The 19,908-nt window shown below is 43.0% G+C and overlaps 3 protein-coding genes across 3 annotated transcripts; 2 read left to right on the forward strand and 1 right to left on the reverse strand.

Annotated features, from left to right (window-relative positions):
- Positions 1–3,498: 3,498 nt before the first annotated feature.
- LOC118406068 (kyphoscoliosis peptidase-like) lies at positions 3,499–6,002 on the forward strand. The gene is made up of 3 exons (XM_035805926.1): positions 3,499–3,759; positions 4,287–4,516; positions 4,715–6,002. Exons 1-3 carry the CDS (start codon positions 3,499–3,501, stop codon positions 6,000–6,002), a joined length of 1,779 nt encoding a protein of 592 aa, XP_035661819.1.
- A 1,101-nt stretch (positions 6,003–7,103) lies between these two features.
- Positions 7,104–9,856, forward strand: LOC118406070 (kyphoscoliosis peptidase-like). The gene is made up of 3 exons (XM_035805928.1): positions 7,104–7,322; positions 8,145–8,374; positions 8,548–9,856. Exons 1-3 carry the CDS (start codon positions 7,104–7,106, stop codon positions 9,854–9,856), a joined length of 1,758 nt encoding a protein of 585 aa, XP_035661821.1.
- A 1,084-nt stretch (positions 9,857–10,940) lies between these two features.
- On the reverse strand, positions 10,941–19,333 carry LOC118405607. The gene is made up of 6 exons (XM_035805159.1): positions 18,106–19,333; positions 17,660–17,805; positions 17,092–17,178; positions 15,189–15,403; positions 11,632–13,860; positions 10,941–11,368 (listed from the first exon to the last, which is right to left on the reverse strand). The coding sequence occupies exons 1-6, from the start codon at positions 18,637–18,639 to the stop codon at positions 11,121–11,123; spliced, it is 3,459 nt and encodes a 1,152-aa protein (XP_035661052.1). The 5' UTR covers positions 18,640–19,333; the 3' UTR covers positions 10,941–11,120.
- Positions 19,334–19,908: the final 575 nt, after the last annotated feature.

A 19,908-nucleotide genomic window follows, 5' to 3' on the forward strand; every position in this document is an offset into this window, starting at 1 on the left:
AAGTTTAGGAAGATTTTAGGATCTCTTTCCATTGCAACTACCATCTCTTTTTACCTCCTTGATCATTACCACACGGCGTACGGTGAAAATGGCACATAATGGGTGAATGTTGGTGAAACACGGTGAAAATGTGTCACCCGGATTCGCATTGTTCCCATGTAAATATGGAAGGGTGAAAGCAAATATTGCACCTACGTGACAAAAGAGTGAAACATGGTGAAACAAACAGCAATTACGTCATTGTGTGTTTCACGAGCTAGCGACGTGCTCGCCGCTGTCCAGTCGACGGCATTGGGACTGAAGACTGCCCGCCCAGTTCCTCAGCGCAAGCCGAGGATTTTTTTCGCATTGCCGCTAGCTCCGCAAGCCGTGGAAATATCTTTGACACTGGGATTGAAGACTGCCCGCCCAGGATTTTTTACGCTTGCAGCTAGCTAAGACGTGCACGTGATCGCAATACGCACCTCTGATTGGTTGATCCTACAGCTGTAGGGGGTTCCCCGCTATCTACTTTCTTTGCTGCCCCATGATGCTTTGCGCCCACCCGTGTCAAAGAAAATTTCTTTTACATTTCTACGCACACAAAAAACGCTATATTCCACAATTACTTTGCAATATTGCCGTGTGGTAGTGACAGATTGTGAGATGAAGATTTCCTTCAACTGCTGGCATTGTAACGTTGTTATGCTCTGAACTTGCCAAGGACGATAACGTCCTTGGAACTTGCCCAGTGTTTCTCGACCGCCTATTATAAATCATAAGGTCCAACCTACCCCTACCTACTGGGAGGAAAGACACCACAACGTTTGGACCCTTTCGTACGCGCCGCGTTCACTAAGAGAAACGAAGTGTGACTGATATCCATCGAATACACGTACGCAAAGATACCTTAAATGTTTTCTCTTTACCTTGCAGATATAGTACAAGTTGAATCGCGGAGGTCTTTGGTTGAATAGACGTCTACAAATACGTTGTGCAGGGCACATTACAGGTCCTTTATTCCTGCTAATAAGCCATGCATAAACCAAGCAGCACATTCATGGCAGGCCGATACGTATGTCATACATACTAGTACTTGCATGGCCTTTGGCAATACCATCGAATCTGCAGGGTAGAATATCTCGCTAGCACGGTATGGCATGGTCGACCCGGACGGACGGACGGACGGACGGACGGACAGCAATCTAATATCAGTCTGATTGCCTTTCGCCGCCGAAGGGCGGCGAAAGACAAAAAAAACAAGAAAATCAAAATGCATCCGAAGCCAAGTTAACCACGCTAAGTTGAATCAATCTCACCTGCGCACCCGAACACGTGCGCTCCACATACAGATGCAAATTCCACTCATAAATGACACGAGTATCAGAAGGAACATTTGAAAACTCGAATATGCTCTAAAGCACAAGCTGCACGCCTTAGGAAAGGTGAGCAAACAAATTCACAGAATAATAAAACGAAATTCAGACAGCAAAATGTCTCTGCACTGAGAACACTGTCCCGCCAAAGCGCGGGAAACAGACCGCCAAACAAAAATTCCAGAACACGCCATATTAAAGGCGGCAAGGCAATACTGCGTACCTTCTAGGTTAGTGACACTAACGCCAAAGGAAACTACTCAGTCCTTTGCTGCCGGCAAGATACGTTCCCAGAAGTAAAAGATGTCACCGGCTTGCACATGGCTGGTACCGCGCTACAGGAGCTCTGCTAGACAACGTCCTGTTCGTGCGGCTCATGATTCACTTGTGAATAGAGGGGGAGTTATATCACATGTCATAAACTCACGCGAGTGGAGATCTCGCGAGAGTTCATTCCATTGTGATATCATTGGGAATCCATAATGTTATGGCATTGTTATGAAGAAAGAATGAATGTACATTAAGGACGTTTCGACGAATACAAAGACTGATGTGGATGATGATGACCTTAATGATACATGTAAAATTATATCCCCTATGAATGAATGATGCGGAAAAAATGTTATTATGTTTGCGAAATGCCCATCTTCCTCAAGTTAAGTTGCACATTGAAACACCTCATTATGTGATCTGGAAGGTGTCTACTGTTTTATCTGCTTTCCTGTTCGCCATTTGCCTGTAGTGTTCTATTGATAAATGTGTGTTAGTTTGTTTTTCTTGTAAACAACCGCCAATAAGAAAATAAGTGGAGCTGTTATATCTTCTGAAGCTGAAATTATCTAATAAACAGTTTACACTGTTCTAGCAGCATCTTCGCATATACAATCTGTACGTAGAAAATTCTCACAGCCATGTATCTTTCAATAAACATAACAAACATTTTCCGAAGTGTCTAGAAATTCGTAGCAAAGTTGTGTCAGGTACAGCGAGGTGTCTCTTAGAAGCTTTTAAATTTTATGTTTAAAACCTGTGAAAAGAGCATTTAGTAGTCATTTCTTAGGCTTGACTTTATCAACATGGCCGATACTGCCACGCACTTGGGCAACCATGTGATAGCTTGCATTAAGATTGCTCTTGTTGACACAATCGCGCTACCCCTTTCACCCTGAAAGGCTCAGTTCAGTTCTGAGCTGGATATTACAGTGATATCAAAGTTGACCAATAACTAACGAAGCTCACATGTGTGAATATGCATATGACCGACATTGATCTATATGACGTTCAAATTGAACTAAGTGAATATCAAATAGCAACCTGGCTTTGTTGTCTTGCGTTGCTATCACGGGATAGAGGCCACGGAGCACTCGAGAGCACAAGTGCCTATCTCACAAAAGACATCTGTGGCGCAGCGTAAAGACTTGCTACTTTTTAGACCCAGGTAAGTGATATTTTCATACTTTCCATAAACACAAGCTGTTAGTATCCATTGTTGTCATTTTTGGTAGTGGAAAGTTTCTGTTTATGTTAAAATATCTTGTGAATAAACTGTGCATGACTTTAAACTACCCTCTGCTCTTTTGATCAGCTCTGCGTGGCATTTATGGCGTATGCAATTGCCCAAGGGTTACGAAATAAGTTATCTTAGCAGAGCATTTTGTATGTATACTCAAAATCTGTAGTGGCTATGTCATTTAGAATTTTAGTATTTATTGGTGTAGGAATAAGCAGATATTGCGTCTGGATGTTTATAAGACATTTATCTTGTGCCGTCTCAAAACGTGTGTATGATATTCTTGTGACAGGGAGTTCAGAGTTTTTGCGGCAGGCAGGAAGCAGCCAGATTCGACATGGGCTCGTCTTGTTCCAAATCGCGGAGTGTGGACATAGTTGTCGAAGGACAGCGCTCGGGGAGAAAACTTTCGGTCAAAGGTGGCAGACAAATGACACTGCCACAAGGCCACCAACTCGCAGTTGGCCATGGTCCTTTGCAAAATGCTTTTGAGCAAAACCACTCAAATGATGAGCCTTTGCAAGACATAGGCACAGAGATACAGCAAACTGATGAGGGTGAGGCTAAGCAAGCACAGGTGGAAGCTTCGAGCAATGAAGAGTCAAAGGAGATTCAACAGATACAACTGACGTCATGGCCGTGGAGAAAAGGGAAGAACAGACCAACCCAAATGGTGAATCTTCTGAGGACACTGTCGCAGAGGTACAGGAAACTACTGATGAACAAAATGACCTGAAAGCAGAAGTCCATGAGGCTTCAACAGATCGTCCGGTACAAACCAACGAAGGAGATGACCCCACAGCCGATGAGAAGGAACCCCCAGAACCCCGTACAAAGAAAGACCTCATACCGGACCTTGAAATATTCAAAGACTTGGACGAACGTGCAGTCCAGGTAACAATGATCCTTGTCATAAATCCTTGTCATTGTTTTGCAACAATTTGTGTTTAAAGCAACATAATGATTGTGTTAATAAAAGTCCTAGTTTACTCCCATTAGGAGGACATTTTAGCCTACGACTTGTTAGACATGCGTATTTCTCGCTACTTATCGGATTGTAGATCAATTAAGTCAAAGTCTAGATATTTTTAGTGTAAAGCCAACACAGCTGTTTGTCAGTACATGCATAAAGGTTAAGTGGGAAAAAATAGCAGTTGAGGTATCCAGGATATATACATGTACATACTATCTTACAAGCTTACAAGAAGGTTAAAACTGGATTTCTTTCTGATGTGTGTTTGTACATATATAGTAGTCACTATAAAGCTATGATGATGATAATGATCCCGGCATTGAGGAAGCTTTCGAAGAATGTGAAAATTAAGACAGTACATTAGGGGCACTTTGTCGTTCTTGTTGGTGGTTTGATTGGGGAAATGATTTGAAGTAATGGAAAAATGTAATTGATTATTTCTCCTCAGACTCCCGAAGGCCATGGTACCATCAAGGACCTCGTTCTCTACCTAATCGAGACTGCCACAACTCCGCTGGAAAAAGCGCGGATCCTGTTCCGCTGGGTCGCTACACACATCCAGTATGACGTAGTGTCCTACGTCACCGGTGGTCCCAAAGAAGTCACACCAGAAGGCGTGTTCAGGAAGAGGATGTCGGTATGTCAGGGCTACGCGGATCTGTACAAGGACATGTGCAGGTAGATTCCATATTTACCTGTTAATTTCTAAGCCGTTAGCCGTTTTGTGAAGAACAATGCCTACACTTACAAAACCTTTAATGCAATAACTTCGGTTCCTAACGAATGTTCTGTTTACAACCCTGAAATTACCTACAAAAATTAAACTCTTCTACTAAGGGTTTCTTCTAATCATGGCATTGATATTTATCCCCCTAGCCTGGCTGAAGTAGAGTGCGTCACCATCAGTGGCCGTTCCAAAGGTGCAGGTTACAGGGTGGGTGATAAGTTCGGCCCTGGTTCCGACCATGCGTGGAACGCAGTGGAGATAGACGGGAGGTGGTACCTGCTGGACTGTACCTGGGCCGCCGGAAACACTGACCTTCAGAAGGGGACCTTTACGTTTGAGTACAATGAGCACTACTTTTTTACTGACCCGGAAGTGTTCGTTACCGACCACCATCCAATGGACAATCAATGGCAACTGTTAGAAGAGCCAGTGTCCCTTGAGGTTTTTGAAAACCAAGCGCGTTTTGAGACCTCATTTTTCAAACTTGGCCTTTTGCCTAAGTTTTTGAGCCACACCATGAGCCTTGTTTGCACACAAAATGGCGAAGCGACCATTTCTATCTACATTCCTGAGCCAATGTCGTTCATGTACCACCTTTACCCAGCTGAAGGCGGACATGCTCAGGATGAAAACGTCTTGCACGAAATTGTTGACAACATGGCCCTGTTCAAAGTGGCACCAGCTCAAAAGGGGCAGTTTTTGTTAGAAATATATGGTAAACTTGGTACTGCCAATGGGCAATATAATCAAATCTGCTCGTACCTGGTTGACTGTAATGGTTCAACCACAGATCATGTCCCTTTCCCACGCTTACAAACGTTCACGTGGGGTCCAGGTCCATGGCTCATTGATGGATTCATTTCTGATGTCAGTCATCCGAGGGCCATAGTTACACTCCCTGAAGGCGAGGCTAAGATAGAACTCAACTCTGTAAAACCTCTCCAATATTTGTGTAACATTAAGGAAGGTGATCGTAAATGTGATAACTATGCATTCTCCCAAGTAAATGGTCAGACAGCTAGTATCTTCGTCAGAGCCCCGAGAACGGGCCAGTTCATTCTCACGATCTGGGCAAAAGAGGAAAATGACCAAACGTACAGAAAATCTGTGTACTATCTCCTGAGATGCACTAAATGTAAAACAACTATCTCTCCTTACCCGCAAACATTCGGCAATTGGACAACCGGTTGCCGTCTGTATGAACCATTGGATGGTCGCCTTCTCGCAAATCGCCGCGTACACTTTCGGGTCGTACACCCAAATGCGGTAGAAGTTGTCGTAATTGCCACCGAGTGGCACAAACTTGCTAGAAACGCAGACGGCTCATGGGAAGGCGACGCAGACACTGGAGAACAAGGTAAAATTCTCCAGGTGTCGACAAAGAAGCCGGGTGACACACAGTACTGGACAGTGCTTCAGTATGAAGTCGTGGCATAGCTTTTGCCTGAATGTAATGGTTTTGCTTTCAGCCATTCAAACTACCAACATGAAGATGCTCCGATATTGTATTGTATAATCTCTAATAGTGTACTATGTAAACATAATCTATGTCATAGCATTGTTATGAAGAAATGATTATGTATAAAGGATGTTTCAACGAATACAATTACGTGGATATTCCCTGTGAATGATACAAAGAAATGTAATTATCTTTGAGAAATGCCCATCTTACTCAATGTCTCAAGTTTAGCTGTGCATTGAAACACCTTATATGGAAAGGGTGTGTTTTAGAAACTAAAGAACATGCTGTTGTAGATGCTTTGTTGTTAGCCATTTATTTGTAGTGATCTATCTATAGATATGTTTGCTTTTTCCTGTAAACAAATAAATTGATGTGTATCCATCTTCTGAAGTGAGATGTATCTAATGAACAAGTTGGTTACATTGTTCTAGCAGCAATTCAACTTACATACAATCTGTGCTGAGAAAGATCTCACAGCAATGCTTCTTTCAATATGAAATAAAAGTCATGGTCAGACCAGAAAGATCAGGTGTCGCCCAGTCTTTGTTTGAAGGAATGGGTACATGGGTTCTACACCCGCGCCGCCATCTTGGATCTCCAATCAATTCAAGTTTATATAGCAACCTGTCTGTGTTGTTTCGCGTTGCTGTCACGGGATAGAGGCCACGAAGACTTCTATGGCGTAGCAGTAATAACCTACTGCCAGGTAAGTGAAATTTAGATAAACGTGTATTTTTAGGATGTGTTTTGCCGTTTTCGGTAGTAAAAGGTTTGAGGATCATTCTTGTACATGTATCTAAACAAAATATGGAAGGCTTTTACAAACACTGTTCCGAATTTGAGCTACCATTTCTATTTTCTATCATCGGTTTCGTGACGTAGATGCTATGTGTGCATGAGCTATTCCGTATGATGTACCAGTAATTTCACGTGTGCGTGCATCTATTGCTTATTTTTTTGTATATGCTGAAAATCTTATCCAAATTGATATGGTGCTAGTTTAAAACATTATTTTCTTTTGACATCTTATAGATAATGACGTTCTTCTGACAGAGATCTCAGGTTATAGCCTCGCTATGGGCTGTTCTTGTTCAAAATCGAGGAAGGTGGGCGTCGTTGGAGAGCGACGCCCGATAAGAGTCATCTCGAATGAAGATTCAACAGGTCTTATGGTGCAAAACAACGACAGAGCTGATGCCATAAAAGTGGAGAAGAGAACCCTGGCACCCCGTAAAAAGAAAGACCTCATCCCTGACGTCAAAGTGTTCAAAGACTTGGACGAACGCGCAGTTCAGGTAACATGGATCCTTGTCATTTGTTGCAGCAGTACTTTTTGTTTAAAGCAACATATGGTGGGAGTGTGTACAATATAAAGTACCTAGCCTGTTTACAATATAGCATCTGCAAGGCCTTTCTATGGGGGTTATGGATAGTGAAATTTGTCGAAAGAAAGCGAATAGTAGGCTGAGAGAGTGAGTCCACCGTAAGAATTACATTTTTCCCTCCCAATTTCTCCTAACTGAAGACGGAAGATTAGACGTACATATACTTGTCATGGATGCATTGCCTGCAATTTTCCCACTTAACGCTTATGCATGTACAGAAAAAAATAGCGGTGTGGGCTTGCACTAAATGTTGAGACTTTTACTTCATTGCTTTGTACTGTAGCCAGATACGTAGCGGCAATGCGCATAACTAAAAATCACGGCGTTTATAAAGATATATAGGGCAAATATAGTACATATACATGCAATCTTAACTATAAGCTTATAATATGCATGATAAGTTTTCTGCCATCTAATACACGATACGGTGTCACACGATCAGACATTGGTCTTTGGACATAGACATGCTTACATTCTTACATGTCTTACATTCTAAGCATTTCATGTGACTGTTGTGAGTTTGCCCTGCGAAATGGTCGTACTTTAGGGAAATGATTTGAGGTTATAGATATATGATATCCCAGCAATAATTCCTTATCTTACGCCAAACAGCAGTTACCCAAGCAACTAGATATGATTTTGGAGAGTAACTGTTCGAGTGACTGCTTTTTGGTGTATTTTATTACTTGGATGTCTAACCTTCATCGACGCAATAATTCTTTATCTTTAAAGGGTCCCGAGGGCCATGCTACCATCAAGGAGCTAGTCCTCTACCTAATCAAGACTGCCAAAACGCCTCTGGAAAAGGCACGGATCCTGTTCCGCTGGGTGACGTCACACATCCAGTATGACGTAGTGTCCTACGTCACCGGTGGTCCCGAAGAAGTCGGGCCGGAAGGCGTGTTCAGGAAGAGGATGTCGGTGTGTCAGGGCTACGCGGATCTGTACAAGAACATGTGCAGGTAGATTCCATATTTAACTATTATTATTTAAGCTATTGGGCAATCAAGTCTCCTCTGTGACAGGTCAATGCCAAGTTACAGATCTTAACAAAACCTTGATAACTTTTTTACCTATGATTTGTTTACATACCTGAAAAAAATTGTGATCATTGTTTTGATATTTGCCCTCATAGATTGGCTGAAGTGAATTGCGTCACCATCAGTGGCCGTTCTAAAGGTGGGTCTTACAGAGTGGGCGATAAGTTCGGTCCTGGTTCTGACCATGCGTGGAACGCAGTGGAGATAGACGGGAGGTGGTACCTGCTGGACTGCACCTGGGCCGCCGGAAACACTGACCTTCAGAAGAGGACCTTTGAGTTCAAGTATAATGAGCACTACTTTTTTACTGATCCAGAAGTGTTCATCACGGACCACCATCCAATGGACAATCAATGGCAACTGTTAAAAGAGCCAGTGTCCCTTGACATTTTTGAAAACCAAGTGCGTTTTGAGACCTCATTTTTCAAACTCGGCCTTTTGCCTAAGTTTCTGAGTCACACCATGAGCCCAGTTTGTACACAAAATGGAGAAGCGACCATTTCTATCAAAATCCCTGAACCAATGGCCTTTATGTGCCATTTTTATCCATCTGATGGCGGATATGCTCAGAATGAAAACGTACTGCACGAAATCGTTGATAACGTGGCCATGTTCAAAGTGGCACCAGCTCAAAAGGGACGTTTCATGTTGCAAATATTTGGCAAACTTGGTACTGCCACTGGGCAACAAAACCAAATCTGCTCGTACATAATTGACAGTGCAGGTCCAATGACTGGCTACTTGCCGTTTCCGCGATTGAAAACCTCTACATGGGGTCCTGGTCCATGGCTCCTTGACCGGTTCATTTCTGATATCAGTCATCCTAAAGCCATTATCACACTCGATGAAGGAGATACAAAGCTAACCTTCACGGCCACACGCCTCCTTCACTACAAGTGCGACATAAAAGAAGATATAATAGATGAAAACATGTACCGCATTTGGGATAGTCATGCATTTTTCGAAGTAGACTGTCAGACAGTTAGCGTCTACGCCAGAGCACCTAAAATGGGCCAGTTCATTCTCACAATCTGGGCAAAAGAAGAAACAGACCAGAAGTATAGCAAGTGCATTAACTACCTACTTAAAAGTGATAAATGTAAAGCCCATGTTTCTCCTTACCCCAAGACATTCAACAATTGGACAAACGGTTGCCGTCTGTACGAGCCATTGGATGGTCGTCTTGCCGCAAACCGGCGCGTTCATTTCCGGGTCGTCTACCCAAATGCGGTAGAAGTTGTCGTAATTGCCACCGGCAAGTGGCACAAACTTGCCAGAAATGCAGACGGCTCATGGGAAGGCGATGCCGACACTGGAGAACAAGGTAATATTCTCAAGGTGTCAGCAAAGATGCCAGGTGACACACAGTACTGGACAGTGCTTCAGTATGAAGTCATGGCATAGCTTTTACGTGCATGTACATGCTTTAAGGCATTGAACCTATGAACGTTGATGTGTAAAGACTGAACTGTAAGACGTTCCAGCGAATACAGATGAAGAACTTGCAACAGAAGTGGATGATGATTCAGCGAATACAGATGAAGAACTTGCAACAGAAGTGGATGATGATTATGGTGACTTAATTGTTACGTGTATATCAAGTTTGATGTACATTGAAACACCCCATCTAGCGTTTTAGGATTGGGTCTGGCTTTATGTGCATAGTTGTTAATGATTTACGTGTGATGTTCTAAAGATAAAATGTGTGTTTCTTATCCCTGTAAACACACCAGAATATGACATCAAATTGTGTTGCATTCATTCATTCATTGACAGGAATTTAATGAACAGTTTGCTTGTACTGCTCTAGCATCAATGTATATACAATCTGTACAATTCACATATGTGTATATACAAACATGTATCTTTCAATGTACAACCAGATATGTTCAATATACAAAGAGAATATTTTCTGTAACATCTGATAATGGATTTCAATGTTGTGTCAAGTACAAATATCACATGACATCTCTTAGCAGCTTTTGCTTTTTACGTTTTGTCGTACGTGTTCTATCTTTGGTATGCAATGTGGTAATATTCAGTGTTTACATTTTGTGGTATACATTATGTACATATTATGTTACAGCTTGCTATGAATATCAACACAGATGATTCAAATCCAGATAACATTACAAATAGCTAAATCAATACATGTAGGTCTTAGTGTTTATATCACATCCTTGGTGTACAATATGACTGGAATATTTCTGCGTAACGTTCCACTTGTTTTCTAAGCGTTTTTTTCTGTATTTCATGCTGAAGATACATATTATAGGCTCTCTTTCTGTGACAAAGGTGGTCAAAGGCACACGTGCGTCATGTCAATCCATACATTAAAAGAAACAGCAATGTAATATACAACATAAGATATGCCAAAAAGCAGTTACTCAAGCAACTGGATATGATTTTGAAAACGGTCAGACGTTTCAGATAGCATCCACTATCCTTCGTCAGTGACACTGGCGATAATGTCTGAAAGGTCTGACCGTTTCCAAATCTATCCAGTTGCTTGTGTAACTGCTTTTGTCATATCGTATTACCTGGGTGTCTAATCTTCATCGACACAGCATAAGATACATTTCCTAATTACCAGAAGGTACCAGCCGTTCATTTTGTTTACAATTTTGATTGCAACCAATTAACCGGTTTCCTGTCCATAGTCGACAGCTTAAACAACATGATAAATGAGAAGAACTCGTTCCAAATTTCCCTCCATTTTCAACCAAAGCGTTAAATCTCCAGGCGCTCCGGTGTTGACGCCACTTTCCCATGATCCCTTGTCATCCTTGGTGAGGTTCGTCCGGTCACCAGATGCTAGCATAACCCACAATCCCTCCGCTGAGGGACAGGTGACCCGGAAGTGAATGTTTTGCTTTGATGGAAGGCTGCCATCTCTTGGCTCGTGTAGTTCACAACCTGCACAGAAGAAATCACAGATATGTCATTATGACAACTTTAAACCTAACAGTAACCGTGGAATATCTCTAACAAATAGTGCTTCCGGATACTGGCTATTTGAAAAACAAAAACAAAACAAAGAAAGTGTAAAATGTAGCATCCATAGATAAATGTGGTCCCAGGGCAAAGCCTGTACTAGTAAAGTGCATGCCTTATGATTAATGATAGACTTATAAACTGTACATTGGAGGGATTAGTGGTGTGAACTTTTTATGACATACCCCGGGGCCACTCATTTACGAGTGGGAAGAGCGGACGGTCATCCGTAGCCTCATCACACCTCAGTAGGTAGTAGATCTTGTCGTTGGCGTCCTCTTCCCAGATGGACAGTGCGTAATATCCCTCCGCCGGCAGACGCGCGCAAATCGTGATCTTGTTCCCCACAGTCTCCATGAAGTGATGCTGTGGAGGAAGGCATTCTTCGTCGACGTTTTGGATGACGCAGGAGTTAAATGCATTCTCTGCCTCTATTGTGATGCACGCTTCCCCTGACTTTGCGACAACTACAGCAGGTATATGGCTGGCGTTGGACAACTTCCCATTGGCTAAATGAAGTCCAGGACCCCATAGGTAGCCATGGGTCTTTGGGAAGGTTCTAAAGTTTTCTTTCGGCTCATTGCATTGGATGAGGTAGCTGCAGACTTCCACTGACTCCCAATCAGCTGTCGTCGTCCATAGCTTCATGACGAAGGTGCCAACATCCGGTGGGAAGATTTGAATGTGCGCTTTCCCGGCAATGATCTGGTGGAGCACGTGACCGGTGATTTCATTGTCTCTGTCGTCCACCGTAAAGAGTTGAGTCGAAAAGTTCGTGGCTTTAGAGAACTCCACGGATAGTTTAACTTCTCCTTGCTCTGTTTTCAGCACAGCTTCTTTGTGACTGACATATTTTAGGATGCCGTCTTGGATGGCTTTGCCCGGTCCGTACGGTTGCCCGTATTCGTCGACGTTTGGTTCATCACAGTAGATCACGTAATCGCAAAGAAGTTGCCAGTCCATATTTTCCGACACTGTGAAGATGTTCAGTGCGTAGTACCCGTGTTCGGGAGGGATAACTTTGAAACATGCCTGATCGTAGACCATCTCAAACAGAATTGCACCTTTTATTTCGTTGTCCGCATCGCCTGCTTTGAACAGTTGTGCTGCAAAGTCTGTGTCTTCTGACGTTTTCATTGATATAGTGACTTCGCCGTCTGCAGTTTTTGCAAGCGCTCTTGGTTGGTTGGTTTGTAGTATCGTTCTTTCCTCCAGTGCCAGCCCAGGTCCCCATACACAACCGTCTTTGTCAGGAAACGGTTCCACGTCATCTTTGGCTGTCTCACAATTGATGACGTAGTCACAAATGGGGTCCCAGTCACAACCGTCCGTTACAGTGAACAACGACAGTTTGTATTTACCACTATCAGGTGGGACGACTCTGAAGTGTGTCTTTCTGTCCACTATTTCTGTCAGGACAGCCCCCTTGATGTCATTTTCTGCGTCATCAATGCTGAAGAGTTGACCCGATGCATTATTGCATTCCGGTAGCTCTGTGGTGATGGTACATTCCCCATCTTTTGTGTCGACTACAGCTTCAGTATGGCTGACACTTTTGAGTCTTTTTTCTCTCAGCGCGACGCCTGGTCCCCAGACAGCACCATCGTTATCAGGGAAGACGTCATCGTCCTCTAACGATTCTTTACAGTCGATGATGTATTCTACGAAAGGTTGGAAATCTTGTTGCCCGGAGTCAGACGGACTGACGTATATCTTCAGCGCGTAGAAACCTGTTTCGGGAGGCGCGAGTCGGAAGCGTGCCGCCCCGTTCACAACTTCGTGTAGCATACACCCTTTTACGATATCCTCTTCCCCATCTTTGCAGAGCTCGCAGGAGAAGTCCAGGACATCCTTGGGTTCAAGTTCAACTGTCACCTCCCCGTCTTCCGTTTGCAACACCGCCACTGGGTGGCTGACCTTCACCAGGTGTCCTCGCTGAAGTTCACCGCCAGGACCCCATAGGTGACCGTCATTGTCGGGAAACCCTACAAAGTCTTCCTTCACTTCACTACAGTTAACCAGGTAGGCACAAACCATTTCCCAGTCCCCCTCTTCTGTTTTGCACGTCACACAGAACCTGAAAGATCCCGTTTGGGCCGGTACTACACGAAAATATCCCGTGTTTTTAATTATTTCGTACAGAACGCTCCTCTTGATCGGTGTTGTGTCATCTTCTTCCGTCATTTCCCAAGAAAGATCGATGTATTTTGGAAGATCAACTCTAAAGATAATTCCACCGTTTTGTGTTTCCTTGACGCCATCTTGGAAGCTCAGGTTGGTAGGCTGTAGGCCACATGCGTAGAATGCGGGGGTGAGGTGGACCTCGCTTTCGAATTGGTCCAGGGTTTTGGGTTCTTCCAACAGCTGCCACTTGTCGTCCAAGGGGAGGTGGTCCAGTACCATCATCTCTGGATCTGAAAGAAGGAATGAATGAATTAACAAATTGAATGAAAGAATGAATGAATGAATGATTGGTGTATTACGTCATTGAGCGACATACAGCGACAAAAAGGGGCAGCCTACTTTGGCTGCATTGCAGTGTGCTTTACAATAGCGATAAACAATTATACATAATCTAAACATTACAAATCTCACAATATTTACTTTTAAAATACCTGAATGTATACACACAGAAGCCTATTGTCAACGCTAGCCCCTTGAGTTGTTTCTTGTTGGGTATGTCGATAATGTAAGGTAGTGTGCTCTCCCTATACCTAGCAACTCTACATTGGAATTGCGTTATCAACAACAAACGCGTAAAATGTATGTGGTGTGTTAACTACGACTGAAATTGTTTATATACTCAGTGATATTGTCACTTATTCCAGGTTGTACTAGCTTGTAGTATCTTCAATACTAATTATTAGGGCTGGGTACCGGTACAGAAAATTCAGGTCCAGGTCCGGTTCAGGTCCAAAGGATCAGGTCCAGGTCCGGACCTGAACCTGGACCTGATGCAGTATGACTCATACCAATGGTCCATTTCACAACAAAGAAATCGGTTGGGTGGAGTATTAGACTTACACTGGCGTTTTAAAATCCTACAACGCTATTTGCACCTGTGCGATTGGCTATAAAATTTAGTAGAAGTTACTATAAACTCTACTCTACTTCACTCTTGTTATTTTCTTCCACCTACAAGCGCCAAAACGTGTGAATACCGGATAAAATAATCTGTTAATTTTCTAATCGGTCCAGCATCAGGTCCACCTAATTTTTTCAGGTCCGGTTTTTCTGGACCGGTCCAATAAGAAAAACCGGTTTTGTACCGGTACGCTGTACCGATACCCAGCCCTACTAATTATACCAGAAATACTTTGTATATGTAGGAACTTCACACTTTATAAATACACCCAAACAATACTTCACTCCCTGTGGGGTTACGAAAAAGCCACTGTTTCGGGTACTGTTACTGTTTACACTTGGGTATTGCATTTTCGTGACCTACGCTCCAAGAATGATGTACGTTAACTTGGTCGACTCACAACAGTATCAGACATATCAATATCAATACAAAACTAAATAAGCAACATTTGCAACCAAATACATAATGGTACATGTTTACCTTCACGTAGTCTAGCCTAACTACACCTCCAGTAACCATGGTGACAGTCGTCTATTCCAGGTCATTGGCCTCATTTGTTTTGTAGAAGAAGAGGGGAAAAGAAAAGGAACAAAAACAAAATGTTTCCCTTCCATTCAAGGTAAACATAAAACATGTAACCCCTCCATAGATTCATACCTGCGAGGAAGCGGTCTTCATTGTAGTTGAAGATGAAAGTGTTCCTCTGTGTGTCCACCACACCTGCCCCCCAGGTGCAGTCTAACAGGTACCACCGCCCGTCTATCTCCACAGCGTTCCAGGTGTGGTTGTACTCTTCCTTAAACTTCCTGCCCACCTTGTAGCCGACACCCTTAGACTTCCCACAGATCTCCTCACACCGGAGACCTGCAAGGCTGAGGGGGACAAATAAAATATAGTTTTATTTTTAATATCTTATGGCTCTATATTGTGTGTGGTTGTGTTTGGTCCAGAACCCAGAGGTCATGGGTTCAAATCCTATTATGCTACCGATCATGTGCCCTTTTGGAAAGGCATTTTACAGGACTTTCCTCACTTCACCCAGATGTAAAAGTGGATACCTGACTTTGGTTGGGGAGGTAAGATACAGTGGAAGGAGAGGGGTGGGCTCCGCTTTCTAATATCATGCCCCAGACACAGGGGATAACAACGTTAAACCACTGCCCGTACGTACTTAAAAGGCCATAGGACTACTTTAACCTTGATCTCTTTAATCATGGCTCCATAAATGCGTATATATATACCTAGACGTTTTGATCAACGTTACAGATGTAAGTATATTTGAACTAACGTCAGGTGTATTTTTTTTTATTCTGCTGCAGATATACGGAAAACATTATCCTCATCCTTCATATCCTGGCCAAATACCGATATCTATTGATATCTCTATATATATATATATCACTAGTCCATCATTCCTCAGCCGTTAGCAAGAATCTACGGTGACCCTTTTGGCCATATAACAGCAGTATTATGTACGACACTACAACCTCCACGACTGTTCTGAGAAGTATTTGCTAACGCAAACCTGTCCCATATGTGAGGACCCTGACCGATGACTGACCCGTAAGCTTATGTAATGGTCACGCCAGTATTGGAAGACACAAGACAGAACAAATATGCGCGGTTGTGTTGTAGAACGCCATATAATACCACAAGTGAACCGACACGTGGTTTTCAATGCTAAGCACACAGTCTGTGAATGGCTTTATTTGCACTGACTGCACGCCGATACCGACCTGTTTTACTGCATGGGTTACACTATTGACAGGTAAAGCGTAAAGCATTTGGAAGAATGGCTGCATTTTCGCCAAGTCATTCGTGGCCGTAAGACGAAGGGGGCACGTTCCCTTTTAGTCTAAAAATACCCTGGGAACATTGGACGAGTCACGGAAAATTACTGAAGAGTATTCGTGGTCATTGTTGAAATACCGGTGTCAAACTTGGACAAGGTCGTCATGAAATCTTTTGACATTTTCACAGAATGTGTTTTAGAAAATCATATGTACATCCGCGCCCTTTTGTCCTTGATTGAGGTCTCTTTGTGCGGATGACTTTGAAGCACGCCAGCTATATCTAGCTTAAAAACATGACATGGTTTATACCCCCCCCCCACCCCCCCCTAAGCTGGTTGATTAATCAGATCAGTATAAATTGACCTATTCAGATTTACTTCCCCAATCGATGCTGTTTGCTGCGGTATGCTACATCTAAGTGAGAAATGCCCCAAACCCGTAAAGATTTAAGACGCACATACAGGCATTATATATGTGCATCTTGTATATATACGGGCACAGTAGGAAAAGGCTTCGATGCGATCCGAACGCCCTCCTCCTTTTCCACAGAACTCTGCAGTATTTCTATCTACAAGATCATCTCTAAGAAACAAAGAGTATCTACTTTCTTTCATATCTTTCTTCAGCGTCACTGACGAAAAATAGTGGATATTATACTAAACGTCTGACCGTTTCCAAAAAAATCATATCCAGTGCTTGAGTGCTGCCTTTTGGCGTATCTTATTACCTGGATGCCTGACCTGCATCGACGTAAAGATATCTCTTACCTGCACATGTTCTTGTAGAGTGCGGAGTACCCTGAGCAGACGGCACTGCGTCTGGTGAACACTGCCTCAGCCGTCATGTCGGGAAAGCTAGGGAAACAGATAACGTTTAAACTAGGATTCATTCACTTGTCTGTATCGGAACGTATTCATCCACTTTTTTTTATCACGTCGTAATTTGATGCACATTAGACAAAGATCTAACACTGACGAAATGTAGTGGATTCTGTCTGAAACGTCAAACCGTTTCCAAAATCTTATCCACTTGCTTGAGTAATTACTATTTGGCGTATCTTATTACCTGGATGTCTAACCTTCATCGAAAGATCGAGCACTGCCTCCATATTTTAAGAGGTGATAGTCCCTTGTCCTGAATGCTATTATAGAAACCTGGCATTCAAACCCTATTATAGCTGTTTAGTCTCATCGTTATTTGAGAGGACATAGAGACTACTACTATGCAACTGAAATACGGTTGGGTACCATGATACTGTCGTGTAACAGTTGTAATTATCAACGTTAAGCGTCTAGACATATGACAACCTGTAATTCCAAAGACTTAACAACCCACCTTCCGGACATGAAGGCCGGGACGTCATACTCTATTCTGGCGGTGACCCATCGCCAGATGGACCGAGCCTTCTCCAGGTCCGTCCCGGCGCGACGCAACAAGTAGTCCACCGTCTTTTCTATGGACTCCTCTTCACTTTCAGGCGTCTGTAGTAGATATCGTAGAAGTATATTCAGGAAAATATCACATTTGTTTTAGTTTGAAGAAAATCATGATAAACTTGCAAATGTAAAGTACAATGCCGACAATTTTTATAATTATTAAGTATTTTTTAAACACTTTATATTCTTTCATACAAAAATTCAAATTAAGTGTTCTGTTTTCTAATTAGATTACGATATCATTTATCTACATGTATATACTAGTATATTATCCTATGGCTTAAGTATACTAAAAGAAGACGTATACCAACATTATTGCAAGAAAAATGAGTGACTGCAATTTACCTGCAGGGCATATTCGTCAAGGTCTTTAAAGACTCCGATGTCTGAAATTAATTGTTTCTTGGGGATTCCAAGAAGCGGAGTATCCCCGTCTTGCAACACTGTCTCTTTTTCCGAAGAGTCGCCAAAAAGCACGACGATACTTGCAGGGTCGGCCCGAGGACCCGAAGGTGGATCTTCGTATTTTCTCGGGCGCCGGTTCCGCTTCCGAATCTTCTTGACCACTCGTTTGGATTTTCTCTTCATTTCTACAATGGCGTGCCAACTCAGGACTTTGTTTCTTGACTTGGTGATCAGATATTTCTGGCGCATCCTTCTTGTCTTTTCTTCTCCGGCCTTGCTACTTTTGGACGTCGACGTCTTCTCGAATTTGTCCGAATCGCCGGTACCATTCGTGATGACAGTCTCGTCGATTATTTTCCCGACCACGCGCCCATTGTCTACCGTCATGACAAGAGGTTGGAACGATGCCTTGCTCATGCGGCCATCTTGTTGTCCCGTCGGCGGTCTGACATCCCTCGAGCCACCGCAGCCCATGTTGAACGCTCCGTCCTGCGCCTTGCTCGTAAAAATGTCACAAAACTTGCCACAAAATTCCTTTCGTCTCAGCCATGATACATTCCCTTAGTCACGACAAGTGGATACACTGCACACCACCCGAGGTATCATTCCTACAGCGGACTAAAGTATGTGATCACCTGTCTTTTGTTTACAACAATGGAAGAGGCGTGTCTGTTGTGCCCTGTTACACCCTAGCTACCCTAGAAACCTCCAACATGGCGGCTCACCAGTCAAAAGCGCCGTCTAACATCTGACCAAAATGATTAGCACAACGATTGTGTCGCGTTCAAGGAGCATAATCAAATCATTCTGCCGTTCTATCCGATAATACTGGGAATAAAAGACACGGGTATTGAGTTTCGGTTAAACATTTGACGGGAGTCTTTAGTAGAAAGCCGACTTGATCACCTGTTGGGATATTGCATGGTGACCTCGCGCGTGAAACATGACGTCATTCCTGTCAATCGCCCTCTAGGTCATTTGCACCCATGTTTGATAAGACAACAACTTAGCTGTTACAAAACACTTAGAAGTCCGTCAGCAGTACTTGAATGGCCCAATGTCTAGATTAAGTAAATACTGTACCCGCACCCATGTTTGCCATTTGCTTATGTAGTTTATGGTCTAAGACATCGAGCTTGCTTAAGTCTCTGTTGCTATGGCAATTGCAGAAGCAGCAGACGACAGGTGCCTCGGTCTTCAGACATGCGACAGTTGCTTCGCTTTACTGTGTACCGAGCAATAGCTAATGCAGTTGTATTTGCTTCCGCTACGGCGTCCTTTTTCAATCACCCGTGCTTAGGGCCAAACTGATTTGATGATATGGATGACATCCTCTGTTCAACTTAAAACTGGTGCGGCACGAAAAAAAGTTGGGCAAGTGGTCAACTAGGTTGGACAGATGACTGAACATACACAACATGATATAACAATTAATAGAGTCTACATATCAGTCCTTTTTACATAATGGACTGTCTGTCTTTGCAAGACTTTTTTCTGAACGCACAGCATTCATTTTTCTGCTTAGTTGCGCTGATTAACATGGAAATGGAAAAATATACGATAGGAAAAGAATATTTACATCCGCGACAGTAGTATTCGTTTTCCTATATTTTTGTCATTTTAAGGCACGTATTTACTCAGTTTTAAGATATTTTTGTACAATGTACAGTACTGTTGCGAACTTTAATTCTATTTTGGAGCAGATGGCATCATAGAATTAAGTCAAGGAGGCCTAATGGAGGC

This window comes from Branchiostoma floridae, chromosome 18 (assembly GCF_000003815.2).
Source record: "Branchiostoma floridae strain S238N-H82 chromosome 18, Bfl_VNyyK, whole genome shotgun sequence".
NCBI classification, from domain to species: domain Eukaryota; kingdom Metazoa; phylum Chordata; class Leptocardii; order Amphioxiformes; family Branchiostomatidae; genus Branchiostoma; species Branchiostoma floridae.